The sequence below is a fragment of the Scyliorhinus torazame genome, chromosome 18 (assembly GCF_047496885.1).
Source record: "Scyliorhinus torazame isolate Kashiwa2021f chromosome 18, sScyTor2.1, whole genome shotgun sequence".
Lineage (NCBI taxonomy): Eukaryota > Metazoa > Chordata > Chondrichthyes > Carcharhiniformes > Scyliorhinidae > Scyliorhinus > Scyliorhinus torazame.
The window spans coordinates 153,937,037-153,955,502 of record NC_092724.1 but is presented as its reverse complement, the minus strand read 5'-3'; the positions used below and the strand labels follow the sequence as shown (position 1 = coordinate 153,955,502).

The 18,466-nt window shown below is 46.6% G+C and overlaps 1 protein-coding gene across 1 annotated transcript in view; it reads left to right on the top strand.

Annotated features, from left to right (window-relative positions):
- Positions 1-18,216, top strand: part of notum1a (notum, palmitoleoyl-protein carboxylesterase a) — a 53,658-nt gene extending 35,442 nt beyond the window's left edge. The window contains exons 7-11 of the mRNA XM_072483641.1: positions 4,339-4,530; positions 5,676-5,776; positions 10,466-10,613; positions 12,882-12,929; positions 17,320-18,216. Of these exons, the coding sequence (XP_072339742.1) occupies positions 4,339-4,530; positions 5,676-5,776; positions 10,466-10,613; positions 12,882-12,929; positions 17,320-17,626 (796 nt within the window). The 3' untranslated portion in view covers positions 17,627-18,216. The remainder of the gene's footprint in view (positions 1-4,338; positions 4,531-5,675; positions 5,777-10,465; positions 10,614-12,881; positions 12,930-17,319) is intronic.
- Positions 18,217-18,466: the final 250 nt, after the last annotated feature.

Here is an 18,466-nt window from a genome sequence, read left to right as displayed (position 1 = left end):
AGGAACCCGATCGGGAACTACCTGCTTGTCTATATATCGTTTGTGTAAATGAAACTTTGTTCCTTATTTTACTTGGTGTGGACTCCCAGGTCTTTAAAACAGCCCATCGAGTCTGCTACGCCATTCAGTACCAACATGGCCGAAGATCTACTTCAATGTCCTTTTCCCACATTATCCCTATATCCCTGTATGTATTTGATAGTTAGAAATAATCAGAAGTTTAGCAAAAGAATAGCAAAAGCTGCCTTTCACATTAAAGAATTTTAATTTGATAAATGGAGTAATTACATTCTGTTCACAGATGCAGGCTCCTCTCCCCCCCCCCCCCCCCCCCCCCCCCCACCACCCTCGCCACCTTAAAGGTTTTCCAAATATTGAGAGGATGAAATACTATCTTTTGCTGCAACGGTCTGTGGACACACCTGATGTGAGGCTGCATTCAGCCGCAAAATTCGCTTGAGAGCAAATCAGGAAATGTTGGAAAGATCTCTTGGGTTACTGTCTGTGCGGAGTTTGCACATTCTCCCTGTGTCTCCCACAACTGGAAGATGTGCAAGTTAGGTGGATTGGCCGCGCTAAATCCACCTACCCTGCACATCTTTGGGTTGTGGGGGTGAGACCCACGCAGACACGGGGAGAATGTGCAAACTCCACATGGACAGTGACCCGGGGCCGAGATCAAACCCGGGTCCACGGCGCCGTGAGGCAACAGTGCTAACCACTGCGCCACCGTACCACCCTTGGGCACACTAAATTGCCCCTTAATTGAAAAAAAAAAAGAATTGGGTACTCTAAATTTATTTTAAAAAACAAGAAAGATCTCTTCCACAAAGACTTCTTTAAAGTCCTGCTCCGCTCCTCAATTTAAGCTATGACTATGAAATTAACAGAATGTACTAACTGTCTATTGGCAGCCGTCTAACAAAAGTTTCAATGCAGGACTGCGTTGATTTTTGAAGAACTAAGCATGCCTTTGCGGGCATGTCCAATACACAGAGCTGCTGCACCCTGAACAAATGCAGAGGGATATTTACAAGTACAGACTCCGGGAGTATAAATTCTGAAAAGTGTGCTCTCTAACTGCTTGTCCGCCGTTGCATAAGCAATTTTTAAATAGCTCGCTGCTACCGAAATAATATTGTTTTTTAAAATATAATTTTAGAGTACCCAATTCTCTTTTTTCCAATTAAGGGGCAATTTAGCGTGGCCAATTCACCTATCCTGGGTGAGACCCACGCACACATGGGGAGAATGTGCAAACTCCACATGGACAGTAATTCAGGGCCGGGATCGAACCCGGGTCCGCAGCACCGTGAGGCAGCAGTGCTAACCATTGCGCCGCCGTGCCGGCCTTACCGCGACCTAAATAATAATGACAATCTTGTCCACAGCTGGAATCATATGCTGGTTACTGCACAGAAGATCTTTTGGCCTGTTACACCCCCTGCCTCTCTGCAGGAGCATCTCAACTCCTCCCAGTTCCCTGCCTTCTCCTCGCAGTTCTGTCATTTCTTTCCAGTTCAGGAGCTTATACAATTTCCTTTCAAAAACCACGGCTGAATCTGCCTCCACTCGCGACGGAGGAGTTTTCCTTTATGTTGGCGTTGGTCCTCTTGCCAATCACCTTGAGTCGGTGACCTCTGACTCCCGATTCTTCTGCCAATGCGGACAGTTTCCCCCTCCAGCTACCCATCATGATTTTGAACCGCTGTCAAATCTCCTCTCTACCTGCTTCTCGCTGAAGTGAACAACCCCAGCACCAACCTGTCAACCTAACTGAAGTCCCTCACTCTCGTAAATCTTCTCTGCACCCTCTCCAATGCCTGAACTGCAGTGCCCAGAATAGGATTCAAGACTCCAGTTAAGGTCAAACCAGAGTGTCATAAAAGTTCATCATAACAGCCTTGCTCTAATATGAAATGCCTCTACTTGCCAAGCCCAGTATCCTTGGTTCTGCCTTTTTAACCACTTTCTACACATGCCCTGCCATAGTCAATGATTTGTGCGCATACAACTTCAGTTCTTGCACCGTTTTAGAATTTTACCCTTCATTTTGCCGCAGGGGGCATCACGGTGGCGCAGTGGTTAGCACTGCTGCCTCACGGCGCCAGGGACCCGGGTTCAATTCCGGCCTTGGGTGACTGCCTGTGTCGAGCCTGCACGTTCTCCCCACGTTTACGTGGGTTTCCTCCGGGTGCTCCGGTTTCCTCCCGCAGTCCAAAGATGTGCAGGTTAGGTGGGGGTTACAGGGATAGGGCGGGGGAGTGGGCCTGGATAGGGTGCTCCTTGAAAAGGACCGGTACAGATTCGATGGGCTGAATGGCCTCCTTTTGCAGTGTAGGGATTCTCTGATTCTATATTGCCTCTCCGGTTTCCTCCCACAGTCCAAAGACGTGCGGGTTAGGTGGATTGGCCGCGCTAAATTGCCCTTAGTGTCCAAAAAGCTTAGGAGGGGTTATTTGTTACAGGGATGGGGGGGGGTGTGGTGAGGGTTTAAGTGGGTCGGTGTAGACTCGATGGGTCGAATGGCCTCCTTCTGCACTCTATGTTCTATGTTCTCTCCTCATTCTGCCCACCAAAATGTATCACTTCACACGTCTCTTCATTAAATTTCCATCAGCCACGTGTCCATCCATTTCACAGCTTCCGATGTCCTCGGAACTGACATTGTTTAGATTAAATTTAGAGTTACTCAGGCTGGCTCTTTTTGATCAGTTTCGGTTACATTTTTCATACTGGCGCTTCAAAGCCTCTGCGTGTTTGTTGCCTTTTATTTTTATGGTCCATGTGGTCCTAATTACCTCCTTGTGGGTCTCATGTCTCTCCAGATGTGGATTAAAAAAACACAAAACCAAATAAATGAAGTTTGGAGCAACTCAGCATCTCCCTCCCATCTCCCCATCCCAATTTATTAACATTCCAGCCTCAAATAGAACCCATTTAAAAGCCCTGGAAGCACAAACACAAGAGGGGCTCCGTGCATATGGCGTCTTCACAGCGCACGTGACCTCCTTACTTCAGCACTTTGCCATTCTGTTCCGTGTACCGCGGTACAAGAAGAGGGGGTGCCATAACTTTAGCGAGGCAACAATCCTGCTTTAAAGAAATTGAGTTGCAAATATGTTTCTATGCGCTGTGCTGATGTGTAGGATTGGCAATGGAGTTCTCGCATTAGCTATTGGAGCTTTTTCCAAACAGAACAGCCAGCCCAAAGGGTGGCACGGTGGCCCAGTGGTTAGCACTGCTGTCTCACGGCGCTGAGGACCCTAGTTCGCTCCCGCCCCCGGGTCACTGTCCGTGCGGAGTTCGCACATTCTCCCTCATGTCTGCGTGGGTCTCAACCCCACAACCCAAAGATATGCAGGGTACGCTAATTGGCCACGCTAAATTGCCCCTTAATTGAAAGAAAAAATTGGGTACTCTAAATTTATTAAAGAAAAGAGCTGCACCCTCAAATGGCCAAGGAGAGCAAGAGTATTTGATGCATTGTCAGGACTGAGCATGTGGTCTTTATCCCCATTCCAAACTGATACACTTCAGATCAAACATAGAGTTACTCAAGAGTCGCTCATTTCCGATCAGTTCGCACTTGTGGAATTCCTCCTCAACTCAGTCCAAGGGTGTTCCTGGGGCTGTCAAAAATAAGTGATTATATCAACCAGGCCAGACACAGATGTTATTTTACACCTGCAGAATGTGATAATTGGAGATGGAGTTTCAATCAAATGTCTTATCGCCTTTGTTAGAATTCTGCAATGTGCTTGTCCTGCAGCAGACACTGCACAGCCCAGGGAAGCATTACCTGGGGTGATCTGTTGGATAAACATCCCTGTGAAGTGTCAGAAGCGATTAATGAACAATCAATGTGTACTTTATGTAGATTGATGTTCCCTGTTTGGGGGAGCTGTGTTAAATGATGTTGACAAGAGATTAACAACTAAAGTCATGTACTTCTTACCTGAGCGCAAAATCATTTGTGACTTGGCTTTAGAAGAATTATTACCATTCTTTCAGCTTTCAGATGAGAAGTTAAAATGCAAGGGCTTCCAACTGGATGTGCCAGGCTGTTATTTTGAAGAATAGCGGGGACATTCTGCCCAATGGTCACCCTAGCGATCAGGTTATCTGGTCAAAATCACATTGCTGCGTGTGGGATCTTGCTGTGCACGCCATGGTAATCTACATCACCAAGGTGTCCACACTTTTCAGAAGTCCTCCATTGGGCTGTAAAGTGCTGTGGCCCATCTTCCGGGCACGAGAGACCCTATTTAAAAGTAGGTTTTGTTTTCTTTCTTTTGCTGTGGCGTTGTTGATCGGAGTGCTTGTCTGTCTGTTTAGTGCTGGGGGGACAGGGGTCCTCCTCAACGTGGACAGAGTGGCGGAGCAGCTGGAAGAGTTGGGCGTCCGTGGAGTTCAGGTTCGCGGCCTGGCTGATTCGGGCTGGTTCCTGGACAACAAACAATACCAGAGGACTGACTGCATTGACACAATATCATGCGCTCCAACTGAAGCAATCAAGAAAGGAATAAGGTCGGACTTTTTGATATGATCCCTTCCCCTTGTGAGTTTCTATTTGTCACGGAATAGGAATAGGATATGACCTTTAGTCCTGATTTATTTCTTCGTCGGTCCTTTGTTGATAACAGCAATTCTGTGATAATGGACTTGGAAATATATTGTTCCAAAGCTAATAACTAAAGTTCTTTAAGCATCTTCTGGCCTCACCGTCTCCTGTCAATGAGGGGATTTTGGGTGAGTCACTCACATTAGGCTAAAGCACCCATGTGCATCAATGAGTTATCACTGGTGTTCGGACCAATGAGGATTACTATTTACTACCTCTACTTCATTCTTAATGAACAAAGAGCGAGCGGTTCAGGGTACCTGGGCTGATAGATCATTGATGGAGCCTGAAGAAGGCACTCTCAGTGCAGAAGCAAAATTCTACAAAGATGCATCATGCTATTGTCCCAGAAGACACTCCCATGTACGTAACAGTTAATGATACCTTGAAAATGCGCAGTGGTTAGCACTGCTGCCTCACGGCGCCAAGGACCGGGTTCGATCCCAGCCCCGGGTCACTGTCCGCGCGGAGTTTGCACATTTTCCCCGTGTCTGTGTGGGCCTCACCCCCACAATTCAACAATGTGCAGGCTAGGTGGATTGGCCACTCGAAATTGCCCCTTAATTGGAAAAAAGAATTACCTTGAAAATCATTGTCCACGGCAACACATTGATAGACGTCAAACAAGCAGAAAAGAGGCAAGTTTGCAAATAGCTCTCAGTGCTCCTTTCTACCAATTCATCTCAGTCACCCATCTTCATTGAACCCGAAAAGGTAACAGAAAAAATCGTGCCGCTAATGTCTGCGCCAAATGAAACATAGACGGGAACAGAGGTAGGAAGGAATTTTGAGCCAGGGAGGGTAAAATGTTGACTCGATACAGAGCAGTCACGGTCTAATTTGAATGACAGTACATGCTCGAGGGGCTGAATGGCCTACCCGTGTCTGTATGTTCAATGAACGGTGTGCGGGTACCAGCGTGACAATGTGATATTCCATTCCTGAGGATGTTTTGTTGCTTGTGGCTCACAGGCCTCCTTGCCGCCTCTCTGTGAATTTTTGAGCTTATGTGACAGTGTGCAATGATTAAACACACCCTTTGTGTTTTCAGATACTGGAATGGAGTTGTACCTGAACTTTGCAAGCAGCAGTTCAGAGAAGGGGAAGAGTGGAATTGTTTCTTTGGGTATAAAATATACCCAACTCTAAGAAGTAAGTTTAAGAAAAAAATCAAAGTCTATCTGATCCATAAGACAGCCTTTGATTATCCAAGATAAATCTGGCTGCAAGGTCTCAGAAAACCCTCCACTTTCCCAATGGTAAATATGCTCTTCTGATCTGAACACTGTGGGAGCGGTAACTTAGCATCAAAGAGAAGAGAGACATTTGAAGATGGATTTGTAGAACTCTACCTGTAATCTTTTTCCTTCTGTTACTTTGTCAGCAATGTTAATCCACTTAGATGGGTTAACGCCTTCACTGCGAGTACCATGGTGTAGTCAACTTGTAACTTGAAGGTTCGGCGGCACATGGCACAGTGGTTAGCATTGCTGCCTACGGCACTGAGGACCCGGGTTCGAATCCCGGCCCTGGGTCACTGTCCGTGTGGAGTTTGCACATTCTCCCCGTGTCTGCGTGGGTTTCACCCCCACAACCCAAAGATGTGCAGGTTAGGTGGATTGGTCACGCTAAATTGCCCCTTAATTATAAAAAAAAACCTTGTAACTTGAAGGCTGTGAGCTCAAATCATAAAATGACAATTTTATTTCATTAAACTGAGAATGTGTGCACACTGATTAGAAAAACTGGAGATAAAGATTGTCGTAAAGCCCAACTGGTTCATTAGTACACTTCAGAGAAGGCAACCTGTCACTTGTAATAAAAAAAACAGAAAGTGCTGTATAACCTCAGCAGGCCTGGTAGCACCTGTGGATAGAAAAATCGAGTTAACCGAGTCCACTATGACTCTTTCTTTGGGACTGGAGTGAGGTGGGAAGGTGATGGGTTTTCTGCTGTTGAAAAAGTGGGAAGGGGCAGTTTTGTGAGGGCCACGAAGAATCCAGCACGAGTTTGTAGAATAGAAAGAAATAACTTTATTTACAATTACATAGATATACAACAGCAGCAGTACTCCCTTGCTGCTCACTCCGCTCTAGCTGGTTCCATACTGGCCAGCTCTATTTATGCAGGGACTCTGCTAATGATTTCTCCGCCTCCCCCTCATTGGGGAAGCTCATACTCCCTAAGGATTGTGGGATTGCCATTAGTCCCTAGCCAGTGGTAAGCAGGCAGGTTATAACAGGCAGGTAGAACAAAAGGGAAAGCGGGATAGGAGAGATTAAAGAACAAAGATATCCTGGATGACAAAGCGAAGGGAGGGTTAATGATAGTATTAAAGATGCAACACATTGGTGCAGGATATGTGTTGAGAGCAGAATGAAGGTCAGCACTGTTTGAAAGCAAAATAGCAGAATGTATCACGAGTTGAATTAAGGTCAACAATGTTGGAAAACAAAGACATGAGGGCAAGATTCAAATTGGAGGATAGGGTTCATGGCCTGAAGCTGTTGAACTCAATGCTAAATCCAGAAGGCTTTAAGTGCCTAATCGGAAGGTGAAGTTCTGTTCCTCTAGCTTGCAATAGGCTTCACTGAAACACCATAGCATGCCAAGGACAGAAATGTCAGCATCAGAGAAAAATGGTGAATTGAAATGGCACACAAGTGAAAGTTCAGGGTCACGCTTATGGATTGAGTTAAGGTGTTCTGAAGAACAGTCATGTTGGTCTTGAAGCATTAACATTCTTTCTCTCCCACAGATGCTTTATTTGTTGTTAAGGGGCAATTTAGCGTGGCCAATTCACCTGCCTTGCAAAACTTTGGGTTGTGGGGGTGAGACCAACGCAGACACGGGGAGAGTGTGCAAACTCCACATGGACAGTGGCCCAGAGCCGGGATTGAACCCGGGTCCTGGGCGCCGTGAGGCAGCAGTGCTAACCACTGTGCCACCGTGTCGCCCAGATGCTGCCAGACCTGCTGAGAGTTTCCAGCACTTTCTGTTTTTAGTTATTTCTTTATTTTTTAAATATAAATTTTGGAGTATCCAATTGATTTTTTTTCCCAATTAAGAGGCAATTTAGTGTGGCCAATCTACCTAGCCTGCATATCTTTGGGTTGTGGGGGTGCGACCCACGCAAACATGGGGAGAATGTGCAAACTCCACACGGTCTTGACTTCCAAAAGGCCTTTGATAAGGTGCCTCATGGGAGACTGCTGAGTAAAATAAGGGCCCATGGTATTCGAGGCAAGGTACTAACATGGATTGACGATTGGCTGTCAGGCAGAAGGCAGAGAGTTGGGATAAAAGGATCTTTTTCGGAATGGCAACCGGTGACGAGTGTTGTCCCGAAGGGTTCAGTGTTGGGGCCACGGCTGTTCTCTTTATATATTAACGATCTAGATGACGGGACTGGGGGCATTCTGGCTAAGTTTGCCGATGATTTCATAGAATTTACAGTGCAGAAGGAGGCCATTCGGCCCATCGAGTCTGCACCGGCTCTTGGAAAGAGCACCCTACCCAAGCCCACACCACCCTATCCCCATAACCCAGTAACCCCACCCAACACTAAGGGCAATTTTTGGACACTAAGGGCAATTTTGGACACTAAGGGCAATTTAGCATGGTCAATCCACCTAACCCGCACATCTTTGGACTGTGGGAGGAAACCGGAGCACCCGGAGGAAACCCACGCACACACGGGGAGAACATGCAGACTCCACACAGACAGTGACCCAAGCCGGAAATTGAACCTGAGACCCTGGAGCTGTGAAGCAATTGCGCTAACCACTATGCTACCGTGCTGCCCTAAGCAAAGATGATGCAAAGATAGGTGGAGGGGCAGGTAGTATGGAGGAGGTGGGGAGGCTGCAGAAAGATTTAGACAGTTTAGGAGAGTGGTCCAAGAAATGACTGATGAAATTCAACGTGGGCAAGTGCGAGGTCTTGCACTTTGGAAAAAAGAATAGAGGCATGGACTATTTTCTAAACGGTGACAAAATTCATAATGCTGAAGTGCAAAGGGACTTGGGAGTCCTAGTCCAGGATTCTCTAAAGGTAAACTTGCAGGTTGAGTCCGTAATTAAGAAAGCAAATGCAATGTTGTCATTCATCTCAAGAGGCTTGGAATATAAAAGCAGGGATGTACTTCTGAAGCTTTATAAAGCATTAGTTAGGCCCCATTTAGAATACTGTGAGCAATTTTGGGCCCCACACCTCAGGAAGGACATACTGGCACTGGAGCGGGTCCAGCGGAGATTCACACGGATGATCCCAGGAATGGTAGGCCTAACATACGATGAATGTCTGAGGATCCTGGGATTATATTCATTGGAGTTTAGGAGGTTGAGGGGAGATCTAATAGAAACTTACAAGATAATGAATGGCTTAGATAGGGTGGATGTAGGGAAGTTGTTTCCATTAGCAGGGGAGACTAGGACCCGGGGGCACAACCATAGAATAAAAGGGAGTCACTTTAGAACAGAGATGAGGAGAAATTTCTTCAGCCAGAGAGTGGTGGGTCTGTGGAATTCATTGCCACAGAGGGCGGTGGAGGCCGGGACGTTGAGTGTCTTTAAGACAGAAGTTGATAAGTTCTTGATTTCTCGAGGAATTAAGGGCTATGGAGAGAGAGCAGGGATAAATGGAGTTGAAATCAGCCATGATTGAATGGTGGAGTGGACTCGATGGGCCGAATGGCCTTACTTCCGCTCCTATGTCTTATGGTCTTATGGACAGTCACCCAGAGCCGGGGTCGAACCTGGGACCTCGGCGCCATGAACACTTTCTGTTTTTATGTTAGATCTCCAGCATCCACGACATTTTGCTTTTGTACCTGTCACTCTGGTCTGCGTGTCGCTTCATCCTGCACTGTGTGATTGAGGTGTAATGAAGTGACCTAGTAAGTCAGTGGCAATAAATGTGCCCGAACCGGCAACAGCCACATCCCAAGATCAACTTTAAATGAACAAGACTAAGGCAGCAGGTCAGAGAATGCAGAACTAAGCCATTCGCCCATCGACTCTGCACCGCCATTCAATCATGGCTGATATGTTTCTCATCCCATTCTCCTACCTTCTCCCCTGATCCCCCTATTAATCAAGAACCTATCTATCTCTGTCTTAAAGACACTCAGTGATTTGACCTCCACAGACTTCTGCGGCGAAGAGTTCCTCCTCATCTCTGTTTTAAAGGATTGTCCCTTCAGTATGAGGCTCTGCCATCGGGTTCTATTGTCCCCCTGCTGGTGGAAACATCCTCTCCACATCCACTCTATCCAGGCCTCTTAGTATTCTGTAAGTTTCAATGAGATCCCCCCTCATCCTTTTAAACTCCAACTAGTACAGACCCAGAGTCCACAATCGTTCCTCCTTCCATTCTGTGTGGTTCGAATTTCTGTTGCAGAGAAGCAGATAACTCAGCAATTGGGGTTGCAATGCATTTATAAATAATTGGTTTTAGATTTTGCCACTTGATTGGGACAAGCGGGTTTAATCCCAGCCTCTCCTAATGTCCATCCTTTTAAAAAATAAATTTAGAGTACACAATTAATTTCTTCCAATTAAGGGGCAGTTTAGCGTGGCCAATCCACCTACCCTGCACATCTTTGGGTTGTGGGGGTGAAACCCACGCAGTCATGGGGAGAATGTGCAAACTCCACACGGACAGTGACCCAGAGCCGGGATCGAACCTGGGACCTCGGCGCCGTGAGGCAGCAGGGCTAACCCACTGCGTCTCCGTGCTGCCCTTCCTAATGTCCATCCTTGTGCATTCGCTGGATGGTGAGATATTTCTGAAGCTATGGGTTTATGGAGAAATCTTAACTTAATTCCGCTTCTTTCAAAGGTCCGTTGTTTGTAGTCCAGTGGCTCTTTGACGAAGCACAGCTTACAGTCGATAATGTGCATCTCACGGGGCAACCTGTTCAAGAAGGACAGTGGAACTACATTCAGAACCTGGGACGAGAGCTGAAAAATACTCTTAAGGACGTACCGTAAGTTCTGCAACCTCCTTGACGCAGTGAGCATGTTAAATCCTTAGATGTTAAAACGTTTCCTTGTACAGTTACTAGCCTCTGAAAAATGAACAATTATTTTATGAGCAACTTTCTGCATTAACAAGAGGGAGTGTGCCATGTTTGATTAGCTGGTGGGCGAGGAGGTGGGGGAGCTCTTATTGTATTACTCTGTGTAGGCAGTGACTAAGGCAGCTTGAAATAACTGCCCCCCCCCCCCCGCCCCCCACAAACACAAATGTCCACCTTACAGGTGGATCGTCCAATCTTCCCTATCCGACCATGGGCTGCTGAGCTGCAGTCAGCGAACGCTGTGATGAAGAAACAAAGAAGATCAAGTTCCTGGGGTCAGGGTAGGCTGAATGAAGCTGGAGGACCCGGTTTCTGCTCTGTTCAATTTCAGAAGCAGGATGGAGAACTGGATCTTGGCCCCCACCTCCCACACCAAGGGGGTGTAACATTTTGGCCCCACCTCCCACACCAAGGAGGTGTAACATCTTGGCCCCCACCTCCCACACCAAGGGGGTGTAACAACTCACACGGGACCGACGGGGTGGGAATGCTTGACTTCTCCATGCTCCTTGCGGAGTACGCGCTCCCCTGCTAGGGGCGGGGTCTCTCGTTAATTACTGTATACAAGGACAGCAAGAGAGGCACTAACCAGATTAGAAACCTTTAGGGATCTACCGGGTCGTGTACACATCGCTCTTGTAAATAAACCTTGTCTCTTATTTTACTCGGTGTTGACTCTCCGCGTCCTTATTAAGGGGGGGTGGTGGCATGTATGGAGAAGCTGTCTGAGTAACCAGGGAATTCCTCCACTTTGGAAGCCTGGACAACGGGGTCTCCAGCTAAAGACTTGCAGAGGTTCGGAGGAAGTGCCTGGAGAGTGTTAATGACACAGTTCTGAAGAGTGTACATTGCAGATGACCAAGGCGTTCATGTGCATACATACATCTTTGATGGTGGCAGAGATACCGAGAGACTGGTCAGGAAAGCATCTGGAACCCTGGGCTTCAGAAGTAGAGGAACTGAACACAACAGCAAACAGGTTGTGCTGAACCTGGGGGGGGGGGGTGTATGTTGCGTGATGGAGATGTGAGAGATGAGTGGAAATTACCTGGAACTTTCCTCTGACGGGAATGGTGGAAGCAAACAAGGATCAATGATTTCACAAGGAAATTGGATGAGCAGTTGAAGGAAATAAACTTTCCAGGGCCACAGGGATAGAGCGGCGTAATGGGACTAACTGGGGTTTGCTCCACTAAGAGCCAGCATAGACTGAATGTCCTCCTTCTGTGCTGTGAATGACTCTGTCGGCGGGATTCTCTGAAAATGGGGCTATATCCCCAGGCCGGCGGCAACAACCCCGGCGTCAACAGCCCCCCAAGGTGAGGAATTCTCACCTTTCTAGGGGGCTAGGTTGCCATTGGAGTCGTCCCTGCTGCTCCAGCCGGCGCCAAAGGGCTGGCGGGGCGGGACTTGCGCCTCCCCCCGGGGATTCTCCGACCCAGCGGGGGGTCGGAGAATCCCGGCCTGTAACTCTGGTTATTTCTAGGTAAGTAAGTTATAATGTCCTGAATATGTTTATCTTTTGATCTCGGCCTATATCTATCTGTACAGTCCACAGTCCATCCCTGAACATATATTTTTTATCTTACTCTCTTTTAAGATGAGTTAATCGTGTCAATAATATGTTTTTCTGGCACGCTGTGACAAGTAAGGAAAATTCACATCAATAAATACTGGCATAAATCCAGCATATGGGAAGCACGGTGGCACAGTGCTTAGCACTGCTGCCTCATGGCGCCAAGGTCCCAGGTTCGATCCCGGCTCTGGGTCACTGTCCATGTGGAGTTTGCACATTCTCCCCAAAGACGTGCAGGGTAGGTGTATTGGCCACGCTAAATTGCCCCTTAATTGGAAAAAATGAATTGGGTATTCTAAATTAATTTTTTTTTTAATCCAGCATACTTCTGCAATGTCTTTATTTCAGTAGTTTGCAACCGAATATGCCTTCCTTAGAACCGCATTAGGAGTCATGCAGGCTAGACACAATCAACTCTATTTCCCTCTCCACAGACGCTGCCAGGCCTGCTGAGTTTATCCAGCATTTTCTGTTTTTATTTCAGATTTTCAGCATCCGCAGTATTTTGCTTTTATTTTAGTTTTTGCTAATGGAGGATGTGAATTGCACGTGAATTTTATGCTCCAACGTAAGTCATTGAATATCTTTTCTGGTTTCAGGGCTGTTTTTGCACCTGCGTGTTTATCTCACGAAGTTATCACAAAAAGGTAAGATGCAAAAAGGGAGGAAAAACAGAAACGGTTGTATATCCAAGGCAGCTTTTCCTTTAGAATCCAAATCGCTGAATCCTGTTTTGACTTATATATATATATATATATATTTTTTTTTTTTTGTTGAAATATTCTTTCTATCCCTGCCCTAAACTTCGGTTTCTCATTATTCTATTTGGAATTGATCTTCGAGGTTTTAGGAAAGAGATGCCAGTGTTGTGGGTGGGTCTGGGGTGAGGGGTGAGTGGGGTGGGGGTAATGTTGCAAGATGGGGATGTGAGGAAGAATTTTTTACACATCATTTTTACAATGTACCGAGCCCCGATCTGTCATCGAACCCCCCCCCCCCCCCCCCCGTCCCGTGCTTCTCTTGCTTACGGTTGATTGAGTGGGCATGTTTCCGGGACCGTAACGTGCGAGAAGATGCCTGGCGAGCAGCACCCAACATCAACATTCACGCGCACGTAATCGTCAGCGGCCATGGGAATCTGAATCATGCCCGCCAGCTATTGAGCCCATTATGGAAACAAGTGGTGTTGATTGTAAGTGTCCCATTGACCTTTGTCCCGAGGAAAGGACAAGCGGTGTCCACAAAACCATCGAGGCCGTCTGTGCGCGGTGAGCACTGCAGGGGTTGGGGTTATTAACCCCTTGAACTGCACTCTTATTTGATGTTTTTTTAAATTTTCTGTTGATCTTTGTTATGTTCGGGCAATGCCCCTAACAGGACCGGCCCTTTTTCGCTTTGTCCCTCAGTTTGTTTCCTATCTTGTTGGTGGACCTCAAAAGATTGGCCCATGGACTATTACTTTTGCCGGACGTGCCAATCAGTCAGGCGGCCCCCCTTTTCCGTAACAAACGTGTTCCAGGGTGGAATAAAAAACGTCCGGGGTGATACAAAAATAAAAGACGACGTTTGAGAGTTGAGATCCTGTGAGGTCTGCTGCCGTCAGTTGCTTGAATTTGCAGCGTAGATGCAGCATTTTTCTTTTGAGCCCATTTCAACTGCGGCCCCGGGGGCAGCTCCGGGGCAGCCTTCCGGGAGCGCGTTGTAAACGCCCACCCTTACCTTCCCTTCGCTCGGTGCTTGCCCCCTCCCCGGCCCGACACAGCACCGCCACACCTTTCTAAGCACACGTTTCACACTGGCTGCCAGGATAATTGGCCAAACAGTGTGAAGTCGCGGTTGGGGTCTGACCGTATCCGGAAGTACATATCAGCCCAGCGATCACGCCTGCCCGATGAGCGCCAGATTCAGGCCCAGGGCATGTTTTTTGGCAGAAACACTGAATTACTTGGTTAAAAATTAGCCCCTTGTTATTGGAGCAATAGCAGCTTCTATTTATGTCCTATACCAATGTCCTTTGATATAAGCCATGATGTGGAGATGCCGGTGTTGGACTGGGGTGAGCACAGTAATAAGTCTTACAACACCAGGTTAAAGTCCAACAGGTTTCTTCGAATCACTAGCTTTCGGAGCACTGCTCCTTCCTCAGGTGAATGAAGAGGTGGGTTCCAGAAACATATGTATAGACAAGTCTATATATTGCATCTTTGACTTTGTCTATATATATATATGTTTCTGGAACCTACCTCTTCATTCACCTGAGGAAGGAGCAGTGCTCCGAAAGCTAGTGATTCGAAACAAACCTGTTGGACTTTAACCTGGTGTTGTAAGACTTCTTACTTTGATCTAAGGACATTTCCCAAGGTAATTTACAGATTGATAGCAGCAATTACGGGAGAAATTCATCAAGATTAATGAATCAGATTGTGTAGCATATAATTCTTTCATTGATCTTACTTTGGTTAAGTAACAACAGTTGGGCAGCACAGTGGTTAGCACTGCTGCCTCACAGCGCTCCTCACAGCGCTGAGGTCCCAGGTATGATCCCGACCCCGGGTCACTGTCCGTGTGGAGTTTGCACATTCTCTCCGTGTCTGCGTGGGTCTCGCCCCCACAACCCAAAGTATTTACAGGGGGGGTGGATTGGCCACGCTAAATTGCCCCTTAATTGGAAAAAAAATAATTGGGCACTCTAAATTTATTTGAAAAAAAAGAACAGTAACTGCATTTTAGAAGCTATTATTTCTCCATGAAACAGTTTTAGATGTGTCAGTGTGTTCAGAGCATAAATAAAACATACTGGATCGCAGAGACACAGTTTAAAAATAAGGGATCACTCATTTAAAATGAGATGAGAAGAATTTTTTCTCTCCGAATCTTTGGGACTCTCTTTCCCAGAGAGCTGTGGAGGCAGGGTCAATAAATATTTTTAAGGATGAGGCTGATAGAATCTTTACTGACAAGGAGCCAAAGGTTGTGGGGGTCGGGCAGGAAGTTGGAGGTGAAATCGCAATCAGTTCAGCCTTCATCTCATAGAATGGCAAAACAGGCTCGAGGGGCCGAATGGCCTAATTTGTACCTTCGTATTTAACTGGATCTGGCTCTCATTGCTTTTGAAACATTCGCTGTCTTATATTCTCGCTTCTGTTACCCCTGTCCTTTGCATCAAATTAATAAAAAAAGCAGTGAGAGTACATCGTGCCTCTGATCCAGGGGAGAGAAAAACCTACAAGTTTCTGATTACTGATCTCTGAACTGTGACCAACACAGACTATTCAGTAAAGAAGGCAAGGGATAGGTGAAAATATAGGAAACATTCTTCAAAAAAGTAGAATATGTGTTCCAAAATTGCTCTCTCGAATATTTGCATGTAATGAGTGCCCTTTACATTCCAGATGTCATACACCATTCTCACATTCCAGATGTTATACACCATTCTCACTGTCCAGATGTTATACACCATTCTCACATTCTGGATGTTATACACCATCTTCACTGTCCAGATGGTATACACCATCCTCACTGTCCAGATGTTATACACCATCCTCACTGTCCAGATGTTATACACCATCCTCACTGTCCAGATGTTATATGACATCCTCGCTGTCCAGATGTTATACGCCATCCTCACTGTCCAGATGTTATACACCATCCTCACTGTCAAGATGTTATACACCATCCTCACTGTCCAGATGTTATACACCACCCTCACTGTCCAGATGTTATACACCATGTTTACTTGTCCAGGTGTTATTTACCATCCCCACTGTCCAGATGCTATACACCATCCCCTCTGTCCAGATGTTATACACCATCCCCTCTGTCCAGATGTTATACACCACCCCCACTGTCCAGATGTTATGCACCATCCCCTGTGGTCCAGATGTTAGACACTATTCCCCACTGTCCAGATGTTAGACACCATCCTCACTGTCCAGGTGTTATGCGCCATCCCCGTAGTCCAGATGTTATACACCATCCTCGCTGTCCAGATGTTATGCACCACCCCCGTGGTCCAGGTGGTATGCACCATCCCCCGTGGTCCAGATGTTATACACTATCCTCACTGTCCAGATGTTATACACCATCCTCACTGTCCAGATGTCATACACCATTCCCACTGTCCAGATGTTATACACCATCCTCACTGTCCAGATGTTATACACCATCCCCTCTGTCCAGAGATCATTATTGGTTAGAGGCGCAAAATGATCAACATAAAAAAGGATCTCTGGTTGTTAAACTTACATTTCCAAACAGTTCAAGTGCTCCTCAATGTTTTCAGAGTTTAAAATTGGCTATGATTAATTATTGGCTTGGTCTTAAAGGTACAAACCAGGTTAGCAGCTGAACAACAATGATACCCAGAGCCGAGACTACCTCTGACCAATCACCAAAGTGCTTCAAGAAAAACCTTTGAAATGCATTCCCTCTTGTTATGTAGGCAATGTAATAGCCAGTGTGTATACTGCAGCATATCAGCAACAGGAAAGTTAATGAGCTTTAATCTGATCTGGAATGCCCTGGTTCAGGGAAAAACATTTGCCAGGACAGTAGGACCATAAAATTCCTACAATGTAGAAAGAGGCCATTCAGCCCATCAAGTCTGCACCGACCCTCTGACAGAGCAGTTTACCTCGGCTCACTCCGCCACCTTATCCTCGTAATCCCATAACACCACCAAACCTATACATATTTGGACACTAAGAGGCAATTTAGCACGGCCAATCCACCTAACCTGCACGTCTTTGGACTGTGGGAGGAAACCGGAGCACCCGGAGGAAACCCACGCAGACACGGGGAGAACGTGCAGACTCCCCACAGACAGTCACCCGAGGCCACAATTGAACACCCACCCCCCCCACCCCACCCCCCTGCCGAGATGCCTCAGGATCTTATCTACTTCAGTCAAATCAGGCTCAGCATTGTTAAAATGAGACGGTGCGGTGGAAATCCGAAGCATCACCTGGGAGTTGTTGGTGGGAAATGTATCAATGTTTCTTTCCGAGTGTAATGTTACATTCCACCTTTCATTTGCAGCTATTGGTTGAACCTCCAAGTGAAGGGGATATCCTTGCCCCGGGCACTGCACTGCTGGGATAGGAGCCTCCAAGATGGGAACAGGAATGGGAAGAACTCAATGAAAGGCTGTCCGATTCACCTGACCGATGGCTGCCACTGGCCACACTGTAACCCGACCTGCCCCACCATCAGAGACCAGTACACGGGTCAGGAGATGACTGTTATACAGTTCCTAATGCACATGGGTTTTGACATACAGAAGATGGCCCAGCAGCAAGGCATGGAGGTTAGCAAACTACTCGGGATGCTGAGCAGCGGGAGCTAAAATGTCCGAGCATCGGGACTGACGAGACTTTTCTGAGTGCGTTCATCAGAGGGGGGAGAAGGTGGGGAAGTCCACACGCAGTGGAGGAGCAGGCAGGCTTTTCCGAAGGGAACTCGACAATCTCTCACAGCAAAACCTGCATGGACACAAACAAAATACAAAGTGGTGGAAAGCACTGGATTGATCAACGAAACGTGAACGTCACGACTGCGGGTCTTTCTCAGCAACGGAGGGTCCTCCCAGATTGGATCATAAAACAAGAAGATAAAACACAGAAAAACGGATTCCTTTCCCTTTAGGTTAACAATGTCAAACAGGATAGTGGGATTCAAGCAGGAAATGCGAAGGTCAAAACTGATGCAAACTATAATGCTGTGTATATTTTAACAACCTTAAACCTGTGCTACGTTGGTAATTTTACATATTTATTTTATTATGTAAATCATATTTATAAGTGTTATGCAGGCAGAGAGCTAAATATGTTTCTTTATAAATTGTAAATACTGTCTCCTAATCGCATGTTTTTTTTTTGTAATGGAATTAAAACAATCTTACGACAACCACTTTGGTGCGTTGTGTTGGTGTGTGAAGTCGAGACTCCAGACTTTTCGTTTTGCTTTATTGGTCTTGTCTTACATTTGAATGAACAGGATTTACTACCCAGACAAAGCCATTCAGCCCATCTGATCTACACATGTGACTCCACCCACCCTTCTTCAGTTAACCCCATCAGTATAATGTTACCCTCTTGCCCTATTTGTTTTCTCTGAAATATGGGGTGTGATTCAGCGACCCCCCGTTGTGCCTGGCGCAGATCTGGTTGTAATGGCCGAATCGTGT